This window comes from Heloderma suspectum, chromosome 3 (genome assembly GCF_057233095.1).
Source record: "Heloderma suspectum isolate Gila_16-S chromosome 3, 16-S_ref, whole genome shotgun sequence".
NCBI classification, from domain to species: domain Eukaryota; kingdom Metazoa; phylum Chordata; class Lepidosauria; order Squamata; family Helodermatidae; genus Heloderma; species Heloderma suspectum.
Window position 1 is genome coordinate 20,017,995 of NC_139460.1, and position 25,063 is coordinate 20,043,057.

General features: G+C 45.2%; 1 protein-coding gene across 1 annotated transcript in view; it reads left to right on the top strand.

The window, feature by feature from the left end:
• FAT3 (FAT atypical cadherin 3) overlaps positions 1 to 25,063 on the top strand; it is a 198,911-nt gene that overhangs the window by 103,044 nt on the left and 70,804 nt on the right. Inside the window, exons 15-17 of the mRNA XM_084845398.1 lie at positions 7,020 to 7,234; positions 9,231 to 9,368; positions 15,704 to 15,847. Coding sequence (XP_084701524.1) covers positions 7,020 to 7,234; positions 9,231 to 9,368; positions 15,704 to 15,847 — 497 coding nt within the window. The remainder of the gene's footprint in view (positions 1 to 7,019; positions 7,235 to 9,230; positions 9,369 to 15,703; positions 15,848 to 25,063) is intronic.

Here is a 25,063-nt window from a genome sequence, read left to right on the forward strand (position 1 = left end):
AAACAAGAGGAGACCAGGGCATGTACTACCAATGGGAGCAGATGGTCAGGAAGGAAGGGGTAAGAACTTAAGAAGAACAGTAAGAACTTAAGAAGCAGCCAACAAGCATCCATCTAGTCTACATGTATCCTTTTTCCAACAGTAGCTAGCCAAATGACTTTGGGAAGCTTACAGCAGGGCTCTAGCCCTCATGTTTTGTTAGGGATCTGTGAACTCCTGCCCAGCCCCTGCACCCACTCGCCGTTCCCCGGCCTGTGCTCAAGCCCCTCCCATGCTCGGCGAGCAGCTCGTACTCACCCCAGTGGCCTCATAGAGCTCCTAAAAAAAATAAAATGGTAATCACAAAAATGTGCATGTTTTTGTATTTGCGAAAATGCACATTTTTGCGAATGCACATAGTCTCCTGTGTGAAATGTGCATTTTTGCAAAGGCACACATTAGTGTGTGTACGAAAATGTGCATTTTTCATAAAATACGCATTTTCGTGCATACGCGAATATGCACATTCACATTTGCACATTTTTGAGATCGCCATTGTATTTCTCAGAAAATGGTGATCACGAAGCTTGGCGAGTCTGCTGGGGTGAGTGCAGGCCATTCGCCGAGCACGGGAAGAGGGCGAGCGGGGCTCGGGGGGTGTGGGCAGGAGCAGGTCCGCCAAATTCCCGGACTGAATCGGGCGCCGTACCATCCTTACATTTTGTATCTCCCCTGCTTCAGGTATTCAGAGTTGTATTATCTCAGAACATGGGGCTTCCCACTTAGGCACTATCACTAGAAGCCATTGACAGACATATTCTTGATCGATTGTGGTTGAACCTTTTTTAGAACCATCTCCACACCTGGTGGCTATGCATCCCTTAAAGCAGGGGTGCAGAGCCTCAGGCATGGGGGCCACATCTGATCCAGTCCAGGGGCCCCAATCCCCAGCAGGCCACACACACTTCCCCTGGCCCCGTTCCTTTCCCCCAAACATGGATTGTTTGGCGATTTCCTGACATTGGGGCTAAACCGCCATTTTGCATAAATGGCAGCTTGGCGAGGGACCTAGAGGCTGCATGCCTCTCACTAGATGCCTGCAGACTGCCTGATGGCTTGCTGCACACAGCAAGAAGGCTTGGGTGGCCGGCAGGGGTGTGGCAAGCAGTGTGCGAGGCAGGCTGGGGTGAGTCCATCCATCCCTACAAAAAACAGTGATGAGGAGGCCAAAAGCATGAGCAGAAAGATTCTCCAGGGGAGCCTTTCCCTCCCTGCTATCTTTTGCAGATCAAAATCCCTCGTCGCAAGCTGCTTTTTCACCCCTGGGGAATGGGGAGAGATGAGCTCTCAACTCCTGAGTTCAGAGCTCCTGCATCTGCTTTTCACTTAAAACACACAACATTGTAAGAATCACTCAAGTGGATATCTCCTGTAGTCTGGCCCTTAAAGAGGAAGGAAATATTTTCTATATCCTTTCTGTCCATATCTTTCCACATCTCTCCCAGAAACTGCTCACGCTTCCGCCAAGTGGGCTGCTGGAGAGATGGAGATGTGTTGTCCCATGGGGATTCTTTCTCAACCTGTTCCATATCCCAGTGGAAAGAAAAGTGGACATGACATAGGAAGAGCCCTCCTGGATCAGGCCTAAGATCCATGCAGTCTAGCATTGTGTTTGTTTGTTCATGTATTAAATGCATATCCCCATTTCTGCAAAATGCATCACTTAAGACACCTAATAATAATGATAATAAAATGCAGATTCAAAAACAAAATCTTAATAAAAACATAAAAACAAATCAGTTTTGCAAATCACACAAAATTGAGTGGGATAGCTAATACCTTGGAAGACAGAAACAAAATTCAAATTGATCTTGATAGACTGGAGTGCTGGGCAGAAAACAACAGAATGACACTTAATAGGGATAAATGCCAAGTTCTGCACCTAGGAAAAAGGAACCAAATGCACAGTTACAAGATGGGGGATACTTGGCTCAACCAGCGAGAAGGATCATGGAACTGTTGTCGATCACAAGCTGAATATGAGCCAACAATGTGATGTGGCTGCAAAAAAGACAAATACTATCTTGGGCTGCATTAATAGAAGCATAGCTTCCAGATCTCGGGACATACTAGTTCCCCTCTACTCAACAGTGGTTAAGCCTCATCTGGAGTACTGTGTCCAGTTTTGGGCACCACACTTTAAGAAGGATGCAGACAAGCTGGAGAGGTTTCAGAGGCGGGCAACGAAGATGATCAGGGGACTGGAAACAAAGCCCTAAGAAGAGAGACTGAAAGAACCGGGCATGTTTAGCCTTGAGAAGAGAAGACTGAGGGAAGAGATGATAGCGTTCGTCAAGTACTTGGAAGGTTGTCACAGAGAGGAAGGCCAGGGCTCAAGTGGCAGGAAGCCAGATTCCGGCTGAACCTCAGGAAAAACATCCTGACTGTTACAGCAATACGACCGTGGAACCAATTGCCTAGGGAGGTAGTGGGCTCTCCTACACTAGAGGCATTCAAGATGAAGCTGAACAGCCATCTGTCAGGAATGTGTAAACTTAAATTCCTGCACTGAGCAGGGTGTTGGACTCGATGGTCTTATAGGCCCCTTCCAACCCTACTATTCTATGATTCTATGGAAAGGACAATGCTCCTTCCTACAATGCCTAGCCCAGCTTTCCCCAACCTGGTGCCTTCCAGATGTTTTCAACTTCAGCTCCCATCAGCCCCAGCTAGCAGGGCCAGTGGTCAGGAATGCTGGGAGTTGGAGTTCAAAACTTCTGGAGGGCACCAGGTTGGGAAACACTGGTAAGTGACGACTCTTGATCCAATCGAGATGTACCGAGAGGAAGGAGTGAAAGGTTTCTGCTTGGAATATATGAGAATTTTGTTTCAGTTCGCAATTCACGTGAAAATTCCCCATTCACAACCCCATACATGAACAGGAGAGCCTGTTCTCTGAAAGTAAACGCAAAGTCCCAAACATGCATTTGCGTTTGCAAAATGTGCATTTGAAATATACACAACTTTCTTAAAATTCACAGCTTTTCCTATTTGAACAAACTAAAACACAGGTCACAAACCAGAATGGGAGTTAGCCAAACTAAGCTTTGAAGTAAAATTCAGAGAATTTCAGCATGCTCAAGTAGGGATGTCAAGAGAATTCCACCACGGATTCCAGTGAGCGGAACGGCTTCCCACCCCCCCGTCACCCTGCGGAATCCCCTGGGATGGAACTTACCTGGGGCGGATACAGCAGCAGCAGCGGTGGCTCCAGATGGTCTCCCGGCCGGCCGCAGCCAGGCTGCTGTGGCCGCCATTTGCATTCTTGCAGCCGTGATAGGCTACGTAAGTATTTACATAGCCTATCACGGTAAAGGCAGCCACGCAAATGGTGTAGCGGCCGCCATTTGCGTCCTTGCAAGCAGCCGTGATAGGCTACGTAAGTATTTACATAGCCTATGACGGCAAAGAGCGGGGGCGCAAATGGCGTAGCGGCCGCCATTTGCGTCCCTGCTCTTTGCCATGATAGGCTTCGTAAATACTTAAGTAGCCTATCACGGCTGCTTGCAAGGACGGAAATGGCGGCTGCTACAACGGCCGCCATTTGCGGCCGCAGCAGCCCGGCCACGGCTGGAACTCCAGCTGTGGCTGGCCCCAGCCGGTGGCTCCACACAGCCGCCGCAGAGCGGAGCCAGCCGGGGAAGATTCTGGGGGGAGGGACGGAGCACCTCCCCCCCACTGCGGATGCCCCATTGCGGAGCCAGGTGAGTTTTTCATACTTCCCTATGCTCAAGCATCCCCAGTTCTTTCACTCCTAGTTTCCGCCTTCCCAGACAATTTATCCTCAATGCCTAGAAGGGTCATAGAATCATAGAACAGTAGGGTTGGAAGGGACCTATAAGACCATCTAGTCCAACCCCTTGCTCATTGCATGTATCCAAGTCAGAGCATCCCTGACAGATGGCTGTCCAGCTTCACCTTGAAACCTTCAGTGTGGGGGAGCCCACCACCTCTCTAGGTAATTGGTTCCATTGGCGTATTGCTCTAACAGTCAGGAAGTTTTTCCTGATGTTCAGCCGGAATCTGGCTTCCTGTCACTTGAACCCCTTACTCGGTGTCCTGCACTTTGGGATTATCGAGAAGAGAGCCTTCCTCTCTGTGACAACCCTTCAAGTACTTGAAGAGTGCTATCAGATGTCTCCTCTTCTCTTCTCAAGGCTAAACATGCCCAGTTCATTCAGTCTCTCCTCATAGAGCTTTGTTTCCAGTCCCCTGATCATCTTTGTTGCCCTCCCCTGAACCTTCTCCCATTTGTCTGGAGTCCTCTTTTCCTTTTGAGGATGATTGACCTAAAACAGGGGTGCCAAACCTCTTTTAGCCTGAGGGCCAAATTCCATTTCAAAGAAGCTCTCAGGGGGTGCAGTCCAGTACTGGGTGGTAGCAAAGCCAAAAGGGATGGGACCAAGAACACCAACGTATTTTAGCTTCAACCTCTTACTGCATTTCAATTTTTTAGAATGTGGACAAAACTGCACAAAGGCCGGGAAACCACCAAATGATCAGTGGTTGGGGGGAAGGAGGCAGGACCAGGAGAAGGAGGTGTGGCCCTCTGGGGAACCCTCAAGGATTGGGATCCTAGAATGGGCCGGATTTGGTCCTCAGGCCTGAGCTGTAACATCCCTGACCTAAAATGATGAATGAACCTTCTTCCATACTTCTCTGTCTGGCAGGTCCTTATCTTCCTTTCCCCCTTTCCCTGGTTGTGAAAACTTATTTCTTTCATCAGAAGGGTCTTTAAAATACTCCTCAAGTGCATTTTAAGGTTTATTATTTGGGAGAGCTAGAATGGAATTAGCATATCAATAACCCTGGAACGAGTACAAAAAAATAACAGTTCAAGTTGTATTTTACAACGAAGGCAAGAAGATAAATCAGTATAAAAGCAGAGGTGACATTTAATCATCAGAGAGGACCAGAGGGAAAGGCATTTGTCATGCATTAACATATGACAGCTCTCTTATCAACAGATCGGTCAAAAGCTGAAGATTCTGGGCTGTCCTGTAATTATGTGAAAGGCCTGATCAAGGCTTTCAATAGGAAAAAAAAATAAGTATCTGGACCAATGGCAAGTGGATGGTTTGCGCGGGTGCATGTCTACATACACACAGCACTAGGGATATAAAAAAAAAACTCCAAAATTCGAGCTCATTGAGGTTTTCTGATTTTTTTCCACTCCAAAGTTTGTCCTGACTTGTGTTCATAGCAGGTTGTTTCATGCAATTTTTTTGTTCACATCTTCCTAAATGCATCAGTTGTGCACATTTTGGGGAAAGTTTGCATTGTTCTCCCTTTGCTTAAGCGTGCTTGTGTGCCTTTTTCAAAAGTATGCACGTTTTCATGCATATTTTTCAAATGTACACATTTTCAAACACCCTTTCCTTTTGCCACAAATCGCAACGCAAACTTGAAAATGTATGAACTATGACCACAGAGTGCATTTGAATCTGTATTCAAGGTTGGGAAGTGCAAACTGGGTAAATTATGGTCTAAAATGAACTGAAATAAATTTCCCATACATCCCTACACAGCACTTTTCTCTGAAGTTGTATGAAGTCCATCCAGTACCCTCATTCCATGCACATATGGCTGGGAATAGAGTGAGATAACCTTTAGCCATTTCCTGTCCACATTAGGGATGTTAGAGAAATCTGAAACAGATTCAAATGACTTCGGATATCTATGAATCTGACCCATGGATTCTGTAGCAGACCAGCATCTTCTGAGTCATGGGGATTCTATGGACTTGCAGACCACATTTTTTTACTTTCCAGAACTACACAAATTTAGTTGTAGGAAAATGCAAAAGTTGCTGGAGTATGCGCTAATATATACTCCATTAAAAAACAACATTTTATATAACTTTGATCTCTCTTCAGCCTCCATTGTGTAGTACTCTTTTTTTGTGTGCGCTCTGTTCATTGACTGAACATTGGGCTAAGAAAAATACGCCAAAAGTTACGTGCCAATGAAAGTTAAGTCAGTTGTGGTGGACGTTTCTGCAGACTTCTTTGAAGGGCCGGGGGGGTGGGTGAAATCTGATTCTGTCAATGAGCAGACAGTGGAACAAGTGACACCTGACAATCCACAGATAGAACAGATTAAACAAATCTGTACATCCCTAAGCCATACAGTTGTGGGATCAGGTCAGGCTAGCCAGTCTAAAGCCACAGTGTGCTTTTTGCTCTTGATACAGTGGTACCTCGAGGAGAAAAAGGAGAAGGGTGTAGCTAATACTCCTTTTCCTGTGTTTGTTAGCTAGGTTTATAGGGTGCTTTCCCACAGTAAACTGTACCCAAAGCAGCTCAGAATAAATATTAACTTATTTATTTATTACATTTATATACCACCTTATCAAAATACAAAACATACCAATAAATTCAGATAAAACAAAATCAGCAATTGAATAAGCATATGCTAATGACAGAATGAAATAATCTAAATGTAATAAGTAGCAAGTACAGAGCAAAAGGGAAATGTTAGGGAAAGTGGAAAGCAAAAGGAAGAGGGGCCGACCGAGGGCAAGGTGGATGGATGATATTCTGAAGGTGACAGGCTTGACCTTGGGGGAGCTGGGGGTGGCGACGGCCGACAGGAAGCTCTGGCGTGGGCTGGTCCATGAAGTCACGAAGAGTCGGAAGCGACTGACCGAATAAACAACAGCAACAGAGCAAAATAAAAAAAATACTTTTTTATTTTTTGTTTTGGTTTCCGGCTCTAATAAATTTTTAAGACCAACAATTCAGCATCTGCTATTTCTATATGAGCCTCACAGGTGACTCATGCAGCATTAAGAGGATCTCTGCCATCTACCATTGTTACATACTTTTCTTCTTACGAAATGGGCAGGTGTATAACAGAACTGGCCTTACTCATGTAGCCCGGTTGCTCTGCAGTTGCTGGGATCACTAACATTAGTATTCAAAGACTTGTTTGCGTTCTTAAGATCATGGCATACTAAAATTCCGCTTTCTGTTCCCAAGGCTCCATATCTGTAATTGAACCTCTGGACTATGAAACATGTAAGGATTTCTTCCTAGTCGTTGAAGCCAAAGATGGGGGCAGCCCAGCACTAAGTGCCGTGACAACAGTGAATATAAATGTGACAGACGTTAATGATAATGCGCCAAGATTTAGCCAAGAGGTCTACAGTGCCGTCATCAGTGAGGACGCATCAGTGGGTGATTCATTGATAACTGTGAGTTGTGAAATGTTTTTTCCCATACTGATACGCCAGTGTGCAGCCAAGGTCACTGAATCACTGAATCCTTGGCTAGGTTTGCATGAACAGTTATTTTTTTTTATTATTGACAAGGGTTTTCAGTAACTTCAGAAGTGCTGTAAATCTTCAGGCAAAGATTGTTTCTCTTATATTCTGTACAGCACTGTTAGGAGCAACTGGGACAAGAAGCCGGGCTTTCCTAACGTGTCCTGCTGCCCTTTGTGGCAACTTACTTCTGGTTACAGCGTGATGGCAGAAATTGTTGTATTACCTTCCCAACCCCAATGTAGCTCTACCCACTCAGGTAGTCCACTGTTTCTCCTATGTAGGGACTGGTGAGGCAGAGATGCTTGTGATCACCAGGATTCTCCAAGCATCGTCTCACCGCTTGTTTCATGCCTGATTCTCCTTAGAGTTTGCTATCGCTGATCTCTCTGCGCAAATGGGAAACTTGCGCAAGTCGAGCAGTGATTGAATGGGAGATCTGCACAAGTTTCCCCAAATTTGCGCAACTTTCCTAACTTGCACAAATTTCCCCCACAGGCTAAAGCAGGACTGTTTCAGCCTACACAGGAAATTTGCACAAATTAGGACATTTGTGCATATCAAACTGGGAATCGGGAATGAGACGAACATGAGCACGTGTTTGACAATTTAAGATTTTTACAGCTGACGTGCTCGCACCCTCATTCAGAGCTTTGAATAGGGCATGCTCACATGTTTTGCGAGCAAAATCCAAATACATCCCTACACAGTGCCTGGCTATAAATACTTCTGGGCTGGGCCCAGGCAAGACCCTGATCTGTCTAGAATTTAGCCCCAGTCTCAGCAGGTCAGATGGACAATCTCTGTGAGTCAGATGTTGTCCACCCATGTGTGGTCCAAGGGACCAGCACCTATTTATTCATTATTTATTGCAGAAATTTATATCTTGCCTTTCTCCCAGAAAACATTAGGGTGGCAAACATTAGCATTAAAAAAAAGACCCAGACAGCATCTAAAAACAATTATCGCAAATGAACTGCATTAAGCATCACTCTTCAAATGGCTCAGAAATTGATTTAAAACAGCAATTTGGATACTGCTGGCTCTAGGTTTTTAAGGGCCCTTGAGCAACACACTCTCCATGGTCCCTCTCCCTTGAGTGAGTCTACCTTCCCACCAGCTTTGTCACCAGCCGCTACTCCCCCTCAACCTCTTTCTCATCATTGCTACCACTTGCTTGATTGACAGGAAGAGAGCCAGTGAGCAAGTAGTAGTGGCATCTACTGCTCCTCCTTCTCACCACCACCATTCCAGGACAGACTGAGAGGCAGCTGAACAAACAGGTTGGAATGGTGAAGAGGACGTGCAAGTCCAGGGGGGTCCTCTCAGTGGGCTGCTGCCTGGCTGTGGGCCCTCAACATGTGCCTGCCCATGTCCGCCCTTGATGCCTGCTCTGAAGTTGGATTTTTAAAAAGTAGCGCCCCAGAAAAGCCTGCCAAAGAAGATATTTTAGCTGCCTGGCAGAAAGTGAGCAGTTTTCCTTCGAATCCCCCCACCCCCGAATCTTTGCCTGCCTGCCTGCCTTCCCAGTCCTGCCTAGGCCTCCTGGCAAGACCTGCCAAAGCATTTCGCTCTATGCTTCGGTCTAAGTTTGCAGGGGCTTGAACCCTGTTCTTTGGCTGCCCACACTCTAGACCTGACAAGCACCTAACACACTCAATTCGTGCCGAACATTAATAGGAGTAACAATGGCAAGGAAATCTCAATGCTACGCTCCCTATTATTTATACAAAACACTCAGAGATTTATCTCTCATGAAGAAGCACTGGAGTCCTGTTGCGAAGACATGTGCAATTTCATGCATTTTAATGATATAATTTAATAAAGGATTTAACTGGGTGTTTGTAGTGATCAGTTTGCTGTGGAATTTATTTATATATTCATCCATCCTTCTCACTTGTGTTTCTGACTCTTCACCCTTCCAAAGTTGATAGCTGAAGACCTGGACAGTCCTCCAAATGGACAGATTCATTTTTCTATAATCAGTGGAGATCGGAACAATGAGTTTTCAATTGATCCCAGCTTGGGGCTTATAAAAGTTAAGAGGAGATTGGACCGAGAGCAGGTAAGGTCCTGGGATTTTTACTGTTGAGGGTTTTAAATTGCTTTTATAAATGATTTTATATTATCTTCTAGATTGCATTTTTAAAGGTTTAATCTTTTGTAAACTGTCCAGAGAGCTTTGGCTATTGGGCAATATAAAAATGTAAAGAAAGAAAGAAAGAAAGAAAGAAAGAAAGAAAGAATAAGGCCATATCAGATTCATTGCTTCTTCACTTCCTTGTATCTGTCTTCAAACTGCCTTTGGTTATGTCTAATAAACGCCCATATATCCCAGCTACATCAATATAATTATCGCAAGAAAATACTCTTGGCATTTTTGTGTCCTGTTTTCGTGGGTCCCAGTGGGCAGATGCCATTTTGAAACATTTCCAAGCTCTGGCGCATTTCGTTCCCAAGGTGTCTATTGGTGCTTTCCAGTGGTGTTCACAGAAAAAACAACGCTGATAAAAGATGGGAAACGTGTACAGTTTGTACAAAGTTTGTACAAACTGGTACAGGAAACTAGCATTGCAGAGAGAAAAATAGATGTGTGCCACTGTGTAGGCAGTAAACTGTAACATTCCATCTGAATGGAGCCAGGGTGACAGAGTGGACCTATGAGAATAAGTCTGGGTGAACCTTAGGCTCAGGCACTCCCCTCTCTTCCTCTGGCACACTTTCAAGGAAAAAATCAGAAGCTTTAGCTTCTAGTCTCAAATTACGACTAGGGATGTACAGACTGTGAAAAATCCACTCCATCTGTGTTTCGCAGATTGTCGGGCACCTTTCATTCCATCGTCCACCCACAAAAGGATGCGAGTATTTTTTTCGTCATACGAAAAAATACACAAATAATTACATAAGTATTTACGTAACTATTTACATAATTTATCTCAGTACGTAACATTTACTGTATTGTCCCCAATTCCATTCTACATTTCCTCAGCAGAAACTTAGGGATTTTTCTACGGATTTGTATGCGTACATTTCGGGAAAGTAAAAAAATCATCCAAAAGTCCATGGACTCTACAAGGCCTGAGGGGGGCACTCCGCAGCAGATTCTGCAGGTCGGATTCTTAGAAATCCAAGCTTATTTTAATCTGTCTCAAATTTTCCAGCATCCCTACTTACAACAGTTACTTGTTTCACCGGAACCAGGAACTGTAGTTAGTGTTAACTGTCGGTTAGGGAAACGAGCCAGGATTGCAAAGCAGTTTTTGAACTGGGCTTGTTTCCCTAACCAGCGGCGGCAACCTGTGGTCCTGGGACTGCATGTGCCCCTTGACTTTGTTTTATGTGTGTCTCCTTTCAAAAGCCTTCTGCGAGCTATCAGTTCAGACCTCTAGCAAGAGGTATCTGTCCCTCTCCTGGCAACCTGCTCAGTGGAAATGGAGACTGAGAGAGAAGGCAGTGGCAGAAAGTGCAAGAGGAAAAGGGGTGGCCATGCTGATTTTTGGCTGTGACCATACCAATGGCTGGCCTTGGCCCTGCCCATTACCAGCATCCCCCCCCCATGGGAATGAGGCCCTTGCCACACACAAAAAATTCCTCACCCCTGCCCTAACTCATAATTAACACTAACCACAGTTTGTCCAGGTTCAGACATAATGAGTAACTGCAGTTATTTGGAAATAGAAGAGAAAGGTTCAAATCTCATCCTTGTGGCTGTGCCAAAGGAGAGGAGAGGGAGGGGCTTGTGCATGTAACACTAAGTTCTAGTTTAGCATGATATGCAAACCCAGCCTCTATGTCAAGTATAAGAGCAGTGTCTAAGACATCAATCCTATGTCCTAAGACATCACTTCCTGCATCTGAGGTCGGAGACACCGCTTTGACCTCAGACTCAGGAATCTGAGCTCCTTGCCCCCTCCCCCTCACAGCTGGCCTGGAGAGAACTGCACCAGCTGCTTCTCTGAGGGAAAGGCAACCTCAGACGGAAGGGAAAGGGTGCATGCCAGTGGGCAGAGAGGGGAAGCAACAGCTTATGCCATATCCCCAGGCCTCCCTTGCCTCCTCCCCTTCCCAACGCCTCAGCTAGATGGGCGAAAACACCCATCTAGCAAAAATACAGAGTGGGAGGAGCATGGAGGCGAAGATTGCCTCCGCTGCACCTCCCACTCTGCTTCGGATGGCTGTAAGCTTCTGAGTTCAAAGGCTTAGGGCCATCCACATAGGATTGTGCTCTATGGGATATTTGTCATTCATGTATAATTACTATTAGGAACGGGGGAGAAATTCATTCAGTTCTCATTTTAATGTGAACTTACCTAATTTTGCCCTTTCAAACCAATACACGAACCAAAACTCAGTTATCCATTTAAATTCGCACTTCCCAAATTTTTCAATGGCGTTCTCCAATCCAAAAATGCACCCACAATGCATATGTTCATCAAAAGTGTACGCAAAAAAATGTGTATATTAGTGGAAGTAACATGGAAAAGTTAACGGTAGTAGGAAAATTGTTTAAAAAACGGTGTAGATTAGGCAAAATTGAGTACGAAAAGGCATGTATTACAACTTTTCATGCAAACCTGGTGGGGGGAATCTCAAAGTTCAAGAAGAACAGAACTTAGGAGTGGAAAAATTATCAAAGTTCAGTTTGAACTGAATTTACGATTGGAAAAATTAGAAACTGAGAGACTCTGAAACTGACAGATTCGTCCATCCCTATAACAATCAGAAACCACCACCTGCAATCCATTCTACCACCTCCTTCTCCTGCATGTGTAGACCAGGCCACCACAGTCTCCTAAGAGGAGAGATCTTGGGAAGACATGAATCCATTTCCCCCCCCCCCAAAGTAAACACAAAAGCCCTGTTTTCACATGGCGTGCCCCCCGCCCCCAGACATTGACACTGCTTTATTAATCTTGGAACATGGAAGTAAATTCTACCTGGTATCTCCCAGCAGTCAAGGTAACGTTAGAGGCGCTAAATTAGGCAAGAAAACAGGTTTTGGGAGGGAAGAAAAAATCTTCACTTGGAAAAGGACTCTATTTGCCTTAAGCCTGCTTAATGCGAAAGAAAACATCCTTCCCGTATTAACATGACAGCAGGATAAAGCTGTCAATATTTGGAATCACCATTGCAAATAGTTTGCCAGCAGAATGCAGGAGAAGCAGAGGGTGTGTGGATTGATTGCCATCTGTAGCCCGCAGGAAATCTTGAAGAAAGAATTACACACATAAGTTTCATTGGAACAAGTGGGACTTCCACAAGACCTGCAGATTTGGATGGGACTTTTAAGTCTGCACTCCCTAATCACACTTGCCTAGAGCCAAACTACATGTTGCACTAACTGCGTAGCATGCAGCTGAGGCTTTGTCTTTTTCTTTACTCCAGTGTGAGCTTGCATGGCCCCAGTTGTGCTACCTCCAGTACCAGAGGCAATGAGCCTATGTACACCAGTTGCTGGGGAACATGGGTGGGAGGACACCGTTGCACTCATGTCCTGCTTGTGTGTTCCTGGTTGGCCACTGTGTGCACAGAATGCTGGACTAAATGGACGGTGGACCCTTGGTCTGATCCAGCAGATCTTCTTCTGTTCTCATGTTCAATTCAGATTGGACCACCATACTCCAGTAGGGGTTAACCCTCCCCCCCCCATTTCCCCTCCCCCTGCAAATTTCCCCACCTTCCACCACAGGGGAGTTTTTAAAAGAAAAAGTCTCCATTGACCCCAGTGGATACTTTTTCTTCTATTTTTAATGGTCCCAATTGGAATTGGGGCTGTGTGCACTAGCAGTAGATTTTTTTTTTTCCAAGACAAGCCTCAGCTACACACGACACCATCAGTGTAATGTATAGTTTGGCTCTAGAAGCAAGGCCCAAAAGGTATATTACATGGAGATGCCTAAATACCACCAAACGTCCCTTGTGTTTCTCAATAATCCATAGCTGGAGGAGCGGGAAAGTGACATTCTTCATTTCAGCATTCCAGCACCATCACTCATGGGACTTAATTTCCAAACACACATGGAGATGCTCGTTCCATATGTCTGACTTTCTCTAGATCGTCCCCTTTCAGAGTTTGAACGCTTCCTCTTGTTATAAACTACCTGCGTGTGAAAAGCTAGCTTTTCACATGAAGATTTTTAAAAATCTATATGGATATGGATGGCGCGGGCACCTGATTCCATCCAAGAATCCAGTGGAACCCCCCTGCCCGGATCACCGAGCCCCTGCCCCCGCTCGGCCCCTGCCCGCATATTTTTGCGATCGCCATTTTATTATTTTTAAAAATGGTGACTGCAGTGCTCAACAAAGTTGCCAGGGAGGGGCTCAAGCATGGTCCAGGGACTGGCAAGCGGGAGCAAGGGCTGGGTGGGCACCCAGAGAACCCAGATGGGGTTGGGTTCACACATCCCTGTATATGGAAGAACGTTAAAATAATGTGACTTCTGCAATCCTGGAAGAGCCGTGCACTTTTTCTGAATATCTGAATTGGCATTTGAGCAACTGAAGAGTCCCAAGTTCCAGTTTCACAAGTGTCTTAATGGTGTGATCTAGTGATTGGGCTTCGACCTTCTAAATGTATATTGACATCCATTCTGATCAGCCAACTGATTCTATTGCCCAAGTTTATATTTGGTATCTGTGAAGCTTAAAAGTCTTTTTTCTGCATATATATAATAGTTAAAATGATAATGAATTTACTGTACTGATATTGAATTTACTATACAATGTGCTTAGATATTTATTTTTAAGGGTCCCATTATCTGCAGCATGCATCATCTGATGCAGGAATTTTAATGCCACAAAGCCATTATGATTATGGATTGCCTTATTTTAAAAAACGCAGCCAGAGACACACTGCAGCAATAAATGGCGATCTGCTGTTATACAAAGGCCAGATAATGAAATGAAATCAAACATCTTCTGTTAGAATATAAGGTGTGAGGCCTGATCTACATGTAAATCAGCATGAGGCGGTATAGTCCTAAAGCAGTAAAGTAGACTGTACCACTTCACACTGCAGGTGGCAGTGGAAAGGTATAATTTTTAAACTGCACAATCCACAGTTTGACGATACCTTGATTAAGATCAACCAATATGCCACAAAATGATGTTCAAGTTTTCAAGTTCTCTAGAACTCTTCATTGGGCTGGATGTTACAAAAAGCAAGAGTGAGGGAAAGAAGCAAAAAAAGTTCAAAAATTAGATCAGATGTTCTAGCCACGAGATCTGTGCTTAGACTCATTCTGAAGATGGAGATTGCAGACCTGTAATGAATTAGTCTCTTCTGGGTGCTGTACATACCAAACCGCACCAAGGATTCTGGGACAAAGAAGCAATGGAATAAACTATGGAATTTGCTACCACAAGATGTAGTGATGGCCACTGCTTTGGATGGCTTTAAAAGGGGGTTAGACAAATGCCTGGAGGAGAAGTCTATCAATGGCTACTAGTCCTGATGGCTATTTGCTACCTCTGGTATCAGAGGCAGCGTGCCTGTGTACATCAGTTGCTGGGGAACATTGGCGGAAGATTGCTGTTGGACTCGTGTCCTTCTTGTGGGTTTCCCGTCGACAGCTGGTTGGCCACTGTGCGAACAGAATGCTGGACAAGATGGAAGCTTTGTCTTTTCCTGCATGGCTCTTCTTATGTTCTTAATGGCTGAACCCCTTTTTGAAAACATTGTTACCCCGATCTCTCCATTAGAAAACAGAAATCCCCACATGAACAAGACTAATTCATCAGTGAGAAAGGTTCCAGGAAGGGCTGCACCAAAAGTTCTGTTCCATCTCTCCCCACCTCTATTACTCACCTTTTCCGCTGGCTGTTCTAGGGCCGTTCACTTTCTAAAGCAGCTGCATTGTCATAGGAGCTCCTTTGGTACCCTTTTAACAATAAACCCTGCATCATCATCTTCCTCACAATGTGGTCCTCTTCCAGGATGAATATGATGATGTCATGGTGGCATATAGCCAGTCCGGTTTGACTGGCTCACAATTCGGAGTGAGTGCAATGCTTGCTTATCACCTTTGTCTTTTTTTGTAACCTCTTCCCTCTGCCCAAAAAACACTGAATGGGAGAGTCTGTTTCTTAGCTAACTTTACTCCCACCCCACCCCGCCCATTTCTGTCTCAGTCCAACCCAGCCTTCTCTTCACTGTGCTAGTTTTCTACTCGCATTGTGTTGGTTGTTGTTGTTTTAATGTGGAGGACCAATAAAAAAATATAAACCCTGGACTTGGAATCTGAAACGGAATTGTCCACTCTACTGTCTCAGACTTCTATGCGCTCATTTCCATCTCATTCCACTGCTACGTAGATCTACACAGATTGTAACAAATCAGAGACAGTGTCTCTAACCTTTTACTGGCTAATTTAAGGTTTTTATTTAATATTTGTGCAGGTTTCTGGATATTCATTAGTAATACAGGCAAGAGACAGCGGCATCCCTCCTTTGACAGCATCTGTGACGGTCAATGTTGACATTTCTGATGTGAATGATAACAGCCCTGTATTTACGCCTGCCAACTATACAGCTGTGATTCAAGTAAGTTTATCTGGAGAATCAAAAAACACCCATCCTAATCTGACCTTTAAAATATGAAGACGTCCGGGTCCCATTTAAGTTGCTTTTGGTGATTTATTAACCTGTGGTGCACTGAATTATCTCTTCATTTCCAAGAAATGATAAGAATGTAATTCCTTAACTCCATAATGTGTTTTATGTCGACAGAGATAATGAAACAATGGGTTCTGTTCCAGGATTCCCCATCGATACACAATTGTTTAGGAAAGACCTGCTTTAGTAGCAGTTTAGTAGCAGCAGCTGCAGTCCCATGCGCACTTGGAAGCAAGTCATCTGGGCCTTGGGGAAGAAAAACTAAAGCTCTGAGCTTATCAATAACACCACTACCACCCAAGAGCCAGACAATCTAGGGTTGTTAGGCTAGGTTCAGCCAGACTGGTGTCAGCCTATCAAGATTCTTTCATGCATCCCAAAAACTGCTATCTTGAGATGAGGCCAATCCTGAGCATAGGTGTGAATGCATCCTTAATTTTTATTTTTTTATTCATTACATTTCTATTCTCCTTAATAGCCAATCCCCCCTAGGCAGTTCACAAAATAAAACTTAAAACTATACAGTATGAACACATAATAAAAACATATTGTAAAAACCTGACAGTTTAAAACATAACAAAACCAATGTAAATGCCAGCAGTAATACAAGGTCTAAAAAGCACTAGCACTATTTTTCAAAACTGACCAACTGAAAAGCCTGAGAATAAAATGGTCTTCACCTGGTGCCCAAAAGTCCACAAAACAGGTACCACGTGAGCCTCTCCAGGAAGGCATTCTGCACCAAGGTGCCACCACTGAAAAGGCCCTCCCCTTATTAGCCACCCATGTCACCTCTTTTGGATGGAACACCCAGAGGAGGGCCCCTGAAGATGATCTTAGGGTCTGGGCAAGTATATGAAATAGCCTGGCACCAAGTCATTTAGGGCTTTGAAGATTATTCCTAGCATTTTTAATTGGGCCCACAAAAGGAGTGGAAGCCAGTGAAGATCACAAAGCACTGGTGGAATATGATTGTATAGGCCAGTCACTGCCCTATTTTGGAACAGCTGGAATTTCCAGACCATTTTCACAGGCAGCCCCATGTAGAGCACATTGCAGTAATCGAAACAAGAGGTTACCAGAACATGGATAATTGTAGAAAGTTTATCTGTCTTGAGCTAAATAAGGGGCAGGCAACTTGTGGCCCTCCAGATGTTTTGGACTACAACTCCCATCAGCCCTAGCCAACATAGCCAATGGTGAAAAATTATGGGAGTTGTAGGCCAAAACATCTGGAGGGCCACTCATTGCTGAACTCTGCTCTAAATGATCATCTGAACAAGTCCTTAGGTTATGATCATGGTACATACAGGCACAGCTAACACATATTTTGCTACAATTTGCCCCTCTGTAGTTCTCCAAGGCAATCTTCTCTTATAGATATAATTCAAAGTCGGGTGTTAGTTGGTCATCCCTTTTTGACTGCCTTCCTATTGACTGATTCTCATGAAACGGAAAGTTCTTGACATGCAGATTCCACGTATAACAATGGTTTTCACTGAAGTTGGGAGTTTATTTATGTCCATAAAGCTTAAAAAAAAAAAAGAATTCAGCTATCTTCTATAACAGTCTACTGTAAAGTTTTATTTTTAATAACAAAAAATGTGAAGCATAATTCAACAAACAAAATTAATTGCAAATTGGAGCAAACTGAAATATGAACACACAAAACGTCTGTTGTTGTTGTTCAGTCGTTCAGTCGTGTCCGACTCTTCGTGAACCCATGGACCATCGCACGCCAGGCCTTCCTGTCCTGCGCACTCTCCCGGAGTGTGCTCAAGTTCATATTCATTGCATTGGTGATGCTATCTAGCCATCTCATCCTCTGCCATCCCCTTCTCCTTTTGCCTTCAGTCTTTCCCAGCATCAGGGTCTTTTCCAGAGAGTTTTCTCTTTGCATTAGGTGGCCAAAATATTGGAGCTTCAGCTTCAGTATCTGTCCTTCCAATGAGCACTCAGGGTTGATTTCCTTGAGGATGGACTGATTTGACCTCCTTGCAGTCCAGGGGACTCGTAAGAGTCTTCTCCAGCACCACAGTTCAAAAGCATCAATTCTTTGGCGCTCAGCCTTCCTTATAGTCCAGCTCTCACAGCCATACATTACTACTGGGAAAACCATAGCTTTGATTAGACGGACCTTTGTCGGCAAGGTGATGTCTCTGCTTCTTACTATGCTGTCTAGGTTTGCCATAGCTTTCCTCCCCAGGAGCAAGCGTCTTTTAATTTCATGGCTACAGTCACCGTCTGCAGTGATCTTGGAGCCCAAGAAAGTAAAATCTGTCACTGCTTCTTCCCCTTCTATATGCCAGGAAGTGATGGGGCCAGATGCCATGATCTTCATTTTTTTAATGTTGAGTTTCAAACCATCTTTTGCAATCTCCTCTTTCACCCTCAACAAGAGGCTCTTCAGATCCTCTTCGCTTTCTGCCATTAGGGTGGTATCGTCTGCATATCGGAGGTTGTTGATAATTCTCCCGGCAATCTTAATTCCGACCTGTGATTCATCCAACCCGGCGTTTCTCATGATGTACTCTGCATATAAGTTCAATAAGCAGGGTGACAATATGCAGCCTTGTCATACTCCTTTCCCAATTTTGAACCACTCGGTTGTTCCATGTCCGGTTCTTAATGTTGCTTCTTGACCCTCGTACAGGTTTCTCAGGAGACAGATAAGGTGGTCTGGTACTCCCATCACTTTAAGAATTTGCCACAGTTTGTTGTGATCCACACAATCAATGGCTTTAGCGTAGTCAGTGAAGCAGAAATAGACTTTTTCTGGAATTCTCTTGCTTTCTCCATGATCCAGCGAATGTTGGCAATTTGATCTCTCGTTCCTCTGCCTCTTCGAAACCCAGCTTGTACTTTCGGTAGTTCTCGGTTCGCATACTGCTGAAGCCTAGCTTGTAGGATTTTGAGCATCACCTTGCTGGCATGTGAAATGAGCGCAATTGTGCGGTAGTTTGAACACTCTTTGGCGTTGCCCTTCTTTGGAATTGGAATGTAAACTGACCTTTTCCAGTCTTGTGGCCACTGTTGAGTGTTCCAGATTTGTTGGCATATTGAATGCAGCACTTTAACAGCATCATCTTTTAGGATTTTCAATAGCTCGGCTGGAATACTGTCATCTCCGCTAGCTTTGTTGTTACTAATGCTTCCTAAGGCCCACTTGACTTCACTCTCGAGGATGTCCGGCTCAAGTTCAGTGACCGCACTATCATGGCTATCAGGGACATTAAGAGATTTCCTGTATAGTTCTTCTGGGTATTCTTTCCACCTCTTCTTAATCTCATCTGCTTCTGTGAGGTCCCTGCCTTCTTTGTCCTCTATCATGCCCGTCTTTGCACAAAACGTTCCCTTGAGATCTCCAATTTTCTTGAAGAGATCTCTAGTCTTTCCCATTCTGTTGTTTTCCTCAATTTCTTTGCATTGTTCATTTAAGAAGGCCTTCTTGTCTCTCCTTGCTATTCTCTGGAACTCTACATTCAGTTGGATATATCTTCCCCTTTCTCCCTTGCTTTTCGCTTCCCTTCTTTCTTCAGCTACTTGTAAAGCCTCATCAGACAGCCACTTGGCTTTCTTGCATTTCTTTTTCTTTGGGATGGATTTCGTTGCTGCCTCCTGAACAATGTTACGGACCTCCATACATAGTTTCTCAGGCACTCTGTCTATCAGGTCTAATCCCTGAAATCTATTCCTCACCTCCACTGTATATTCATAAGGGATATGATTTAGGTCATATCTGAATGGTTTAGTGGTTTTCCCTACGTTCTTCAATTTCAGATGAAATTTTGCAACAAGAAGCTCATGATCTGAGCCACAGTCAGCTCCAGGTCTTGTTTTGACTGACTGTATAGAGCTTCTCCATCTTTGGCTGCAAAGGACATAATCAATCTGATTTCGATATTGACCATCTGGTGAGGTCCATGTGTAGAGTCGTCTCTTGTGCTGTTGGAAAAGAGTGTTTGCTATGATCAGCGTGTTCTCTTGGCAAAACTCTATTAGCTTTTGTCCTGCCTCATTTTGTACACCAAGGTCATGCCTGCCTGTTATCCCGGTGATTTCTTGACTTCCTACTTTAGCATTCCAATCCCCTATGATGAAGAGGACATCTTTGTTTGGTGTTAGTTCTAGAAGGTGTTGTAGGTCTTCATAGAACTGATCAACCTCAGCTTCTTCGGCATCAGTGGTTGGGGCATAGACCTGAATTACTGTGATGTTGAATGGTTTGCCTTGGATTCGTACTGAGATCATTCTATCGTTTTTAAGATTGTACCCCAGGACTGCTTTTCCCACCCTTTTGTTGACTATGAGTGCTACTCCGTTTCTTCTCAGGGATTCTTGCCCACAGTAGTAGATATGATGGTCACCTGAATTAAATTCGCCCATGCCTGTCCATTTTAGTTCGCTGATTCCCAAGATGTCGATGTTCAATCTTGCCATCTCATGTTTGACCACCTCCAGCTTACCTTGATTCATTGATCTGACATTCCAGGTTCCTAAACAATATTGTTCTTTACAGCATCGGATTTTCTTTTCACCACCAGACACATCCACAGCTGAGTGTCCTTTCGGCTTTGGCCCAGCCGCTTCACTCTTTCTGGCGCTACTTGGAAATACCCTCTGCTCTTCCCCAGTAGTATATTGGACACCTTCTGACCTGAGGGGCTCATCTTCCGGCGTCATATCTTTTAGCCTTGTGATACGTTCCATGGGGTTTTCCTGGCAGGAATACTGGAGTGGGTTGCCGTTTCCTTCTCCAGTAGACCACATTTCATCAGAACTCTCTGCCATGACCTGTCCATCTTGGGTGGCCCTGCACGGCATAGCTTATGGCTTCACTGAGTTACGCAAGCCCCTTTGCCACAACAAGGCAGTGATCCATGAAGGGGAAAACATCTGTACACCTTGATAAACCGAGATGCAGACCAAAGTACTTAGATATGCTAGTAACATATGGCCTGTAAACAAATCATGAAGGATTAAGAGACACCTACAGTTAAAAGTAGCTCAAAGTTTAGTCATTGCTCAGAAAGGAAGTCTCTAGCTGTTGAATTTAATGAAATAACATTTAAAAGTCACGGTACACCTTTATAAACACAGGTGCAGGCCAAAGAACAATGATGTGCCAGTAGCATACAGCCTATAAACAAATCATGAAGGATTAAGAGACACCTACAGTTAAAAGTAACCCAGTCAAAGTTTAGTTATTGCTCAGAAAGGAAGTCTCTAGCTGATGAATTTAATGAAATAACATTTAAATGTCACCACACACCTTTATAAACACAGGTGCAGGCCAAAGAACAATGATGTGCCAGTAACATACGGCCTGTAAACAAATCACAGAGGGAACTACATTGCCAGGAGTCATGTGCACTCATTGGCAAACCTTAACATTCAAGTTGTCGATGAACTACAACAAGGACATTACAGTAGTCACCCTGGAGTTTACACTAAGAACATTGTATTTAAGGAAGTTTTGTAAAGATAAAAGATGTAACACTTCGAATGTTTCAATAAACACAGTTAAGTTAAACCTTGCATTAGATTTGATTTTTGTGCACGAACTATGTTCGTGGGTAACCAACTGGTGTGTTTGAACACCAGAATAATAAGAAAAATGAGGTAGAAAAATTGAAGACAAAAAGAAAAGAAAATACCGTGCTTAAGAAAAAACAAAAAAACACATTCTTACACAGTCCAGGCAGCAAACACATTGCCTCCACAAGTGCCAAGATGTATTATTTATTCATTCATTTCATTCCATTTCTATACCGCCCAATAGCCGAAGCTCTCTGGATGGGTCACAAAAATTAAAACCAAAAAGCACACAGTAAAACTATATAAAATATAAAAACATTAAAGCCACAATATAACAATACAACCAGAATAAAACCAGAGTAAAACCTAGCAGCAGTGCAGAGATTTAAAATACAGATTTAAAACAGCAAAGCTAAAAGTCTAGAAACCTAAAACGCTAAAATGCCTAGGAAAATGAAAAGGTCTTCACCTGGTGCTGGAAGGAATACGGGTGCCAGGCGAACCTCACTAGGGAGCTCATTCCACATAAGGATGTCAGAGAACTTCGCCACGATTCTCAGGGAGGCTGAATGCCAGCGCATTCAGCCCCCCGAAATTGGTGGCGAAACGGTCTGCCCCCCGCCCCCCCCGGGACGGGACTTACCTTGTGCGAATGTCCGTGGCGGCAGCGGCGGCAGCGGCTCCGGCGGCAGTTCGGTGGCGGCGGCGGCCGGTCTTCCGACCGGCTGCCACCGCCGCCATTTCCAGTAAAAAAAAAAAAAAAACGTGATAGGCTACGTAAACATTTACGCAGCCTATCACGGCTAGATTTAAAAAAAATACCGTGATAGGCTACGTAAACATTTACGTAGCCTATCACGGCTGATTTCAGGGACGCAAACGGCGGCTACGGCCGCCGCCATTTGCGTTCTCGGCCAGCCAGGATTCGCGGCGGGAGGGATGGGGCGCCTCCCCCCCGGCCAGAATTTCGGGGGGGAGGGACGGGCGCCTCCCCCCCAGCCAGAATTTCGGGGGGAGGGACGGAGTGCCTCCCCCCCACTGCGAATCAAATTTCGGGCAAGGTAAGGGACTTCCGTACATCCCTAAAATTTCCACAGCTGAGGTGCCACAGCACAAAAGGCCTCCTCCTAGTAGCCACCCGCCTCACTTCCTTTGGCAGGGGCTCACAGAGAAGGGCCACTGAGGATGATCTTAAGGTCTGGGCAGGCATATATGGGAGGAGGCGATCCTTCAGATAACCTGGCCCCAAGCCGTTAAGGGCTTTGAATGTTAATACCAGCACATTGAATCGGTCCCGGAAATGTACTGGCAACCAGTTCCGCTGGAAAAGGACTGGCATAATATGAGCGCATTGGCCAGTCCCTGTTAACAATCTTGCTGCCCTATTTTGCTGACATTTCCGGACCAGCTGAAGTTTCTGGACCATTTTCAAAGGCAGCCCCCACGTATAATGCATTGCAGTAATCCAGACAAGAAGTTATCGGAGCATGGATAACTGTAGCTAGGCTATTTCTGTCCAGATAATGGCGTAGATGGTATACCAGCCTAAGCTGATAAAAAGTGTTCCATGCCACTGAGTTCACCTGTGCCTCAAGTGACAGTTCTGGATCCAAGAGCACCCCCAAACTTTGAATGTGATCCTTTCGGGGGAGTGCAACCCCCTCCAGAAGAGGTTGAATATCACCTAGCTGGACAGACGAACCACCCACTAACAGTACTTCCATCTTGTCTGGATTGAGTTTCAGTTTATTGGCCTTCATCCAGTCCATTACCGTGCCCAGGCACTAATTCAGAACAGCCACTGCCTCACCTGGTTTTGATGAGAAAGAGAGGTAGAGCTGGGTGTCATCCGCATATTGATGGCACCTCAGCCAGCAGCTCAGCCCACACCTCCGGATAACCTCCCCCAGCAGTTTCATGTAGATGTTAGACAGCATAGGGGATAAAATAGAGCCCTGTGAAACCCCATGGCACAATTGCCATGGCACAGAGCAATAATCCGCCAGCACCACCTTCTGGAATCAGTCATCCAAGTAGGAGTGGAACCACTGCTGTGCAGTGCCTCCAACTCCCAACCCAGACAATCTATCTAGAAGGATACCATGGTCGATGGTATCGAAAGCCACTGAGAGGTCCAAGAGAATCAACCGGGTTGCACTGTCCCTGTCCCTGTCCCGGCAGAGGTCATCCCACAGGGCGACCAAGGCAGTTTCCATTCCAAAACCAGGCCTGAAGCCCAATTGAAATGGATCTAGATAATCTGTTTCATTCAAGAGTGCCTGGAGCTGTCCTACAACCACCCGCTCAAGCACCTTGCCCAGGAAGGGGATGTTGGCCACTGGCCTACAATTTTTAATGTCTCCTGGGTCCAGGTTAGGCTTTTTCAGAAGTGGCCTGATTACCGCCTCTTTTAAAGCGGCTGGCACCACTCTCTCTCTCAAGGAGGAATTTACAACCTCCTGGACCCAGCCAGACATCCCCTCCTTGTTTGATGTAATAAGCCATGAAGGGCAAGGGTCAAGCACACAAGTGGTCTATCGGACTTGGCCAAGCACCTTGTCCGCATCCTCAGGCTTCAATAACTGAAACTCATCCAATAAAACTGGACGAGACGGTGCTCTGAATGCCTGTACCAATGGAACTGCATTAATCATGGTGTCCAATTCATGACCAATCTGAGCGACTTTATCTTCAAATTGCCGTGCAAACTCGTCACAGCGTGCAACCGAGGGTTCCAAAATCTCTCTCCCTGGCCCAGAATGTAACAGGCTGTGAACTGCTTGGAAAAGCTCCCTTGGACGACACTGAGAAGAAGCAATGCTGGTGGAAAAGAACTGTCTCTTTGCCACCCTCACTGCCACAGAGTAGGCTCGATAGTGGGCTCTTACCTGTGCTTGGTCAGACTCGGCACGAGTTTTCCTCCACCTGCATTCTAGCTGTCTCCCCTCTTGCTTCATTGCCCTCAGCTCAAGTGTATACCAAGGAGCTGGCCGGGCTCTGCTCAGAGGGAGAGGGCACTTGGGTGCTATCGTGTCAACTGCCCGAGTCATCTCTGCATTCCACAGAGCGACCTGGGCTTCGACAGGACCACCAGCCATACCAGCAGGAAAATCCCCCAGAGCCCTCTGGAATCCATCAGAATCCCTTAGCCTCCAGGGGCAGACCATTTTAATAGGTCCCCCACCCTTGTAGAGGGGAAAGGCTGCCAAGAGTCAAAACCTCAGCAGGAAGTGATCTGACCATGACAAAGGGACAGATGTTAATTCCTCCACTTTCAGATCACCATCCTCCTGCCTAGTTGAGAAAACCAAATCAAGCATGTGTCCTTTTACATGTGTTGGGCCGATGACATGTTGGGACAGCCCCATGGCTGTCATGGTTGCCATAAAGTCCTGAGCCGCCCTGGATACAGCTACCTCGGCATGGAAGTTGAGATCCCCCAGGACCATCATCCTAGGTGTCCTCAACACCAAGTCTGAGACCACCTCCATCAGCTCAGGCAGGGAGTCTGATGGGCAGCGGGGTGGGCGGTACATCAGCAGAATCCCTAATCTGTCCTGGGTACCCAACACAAGGTACAAACACTCAAGATCTGCACTCAAATGA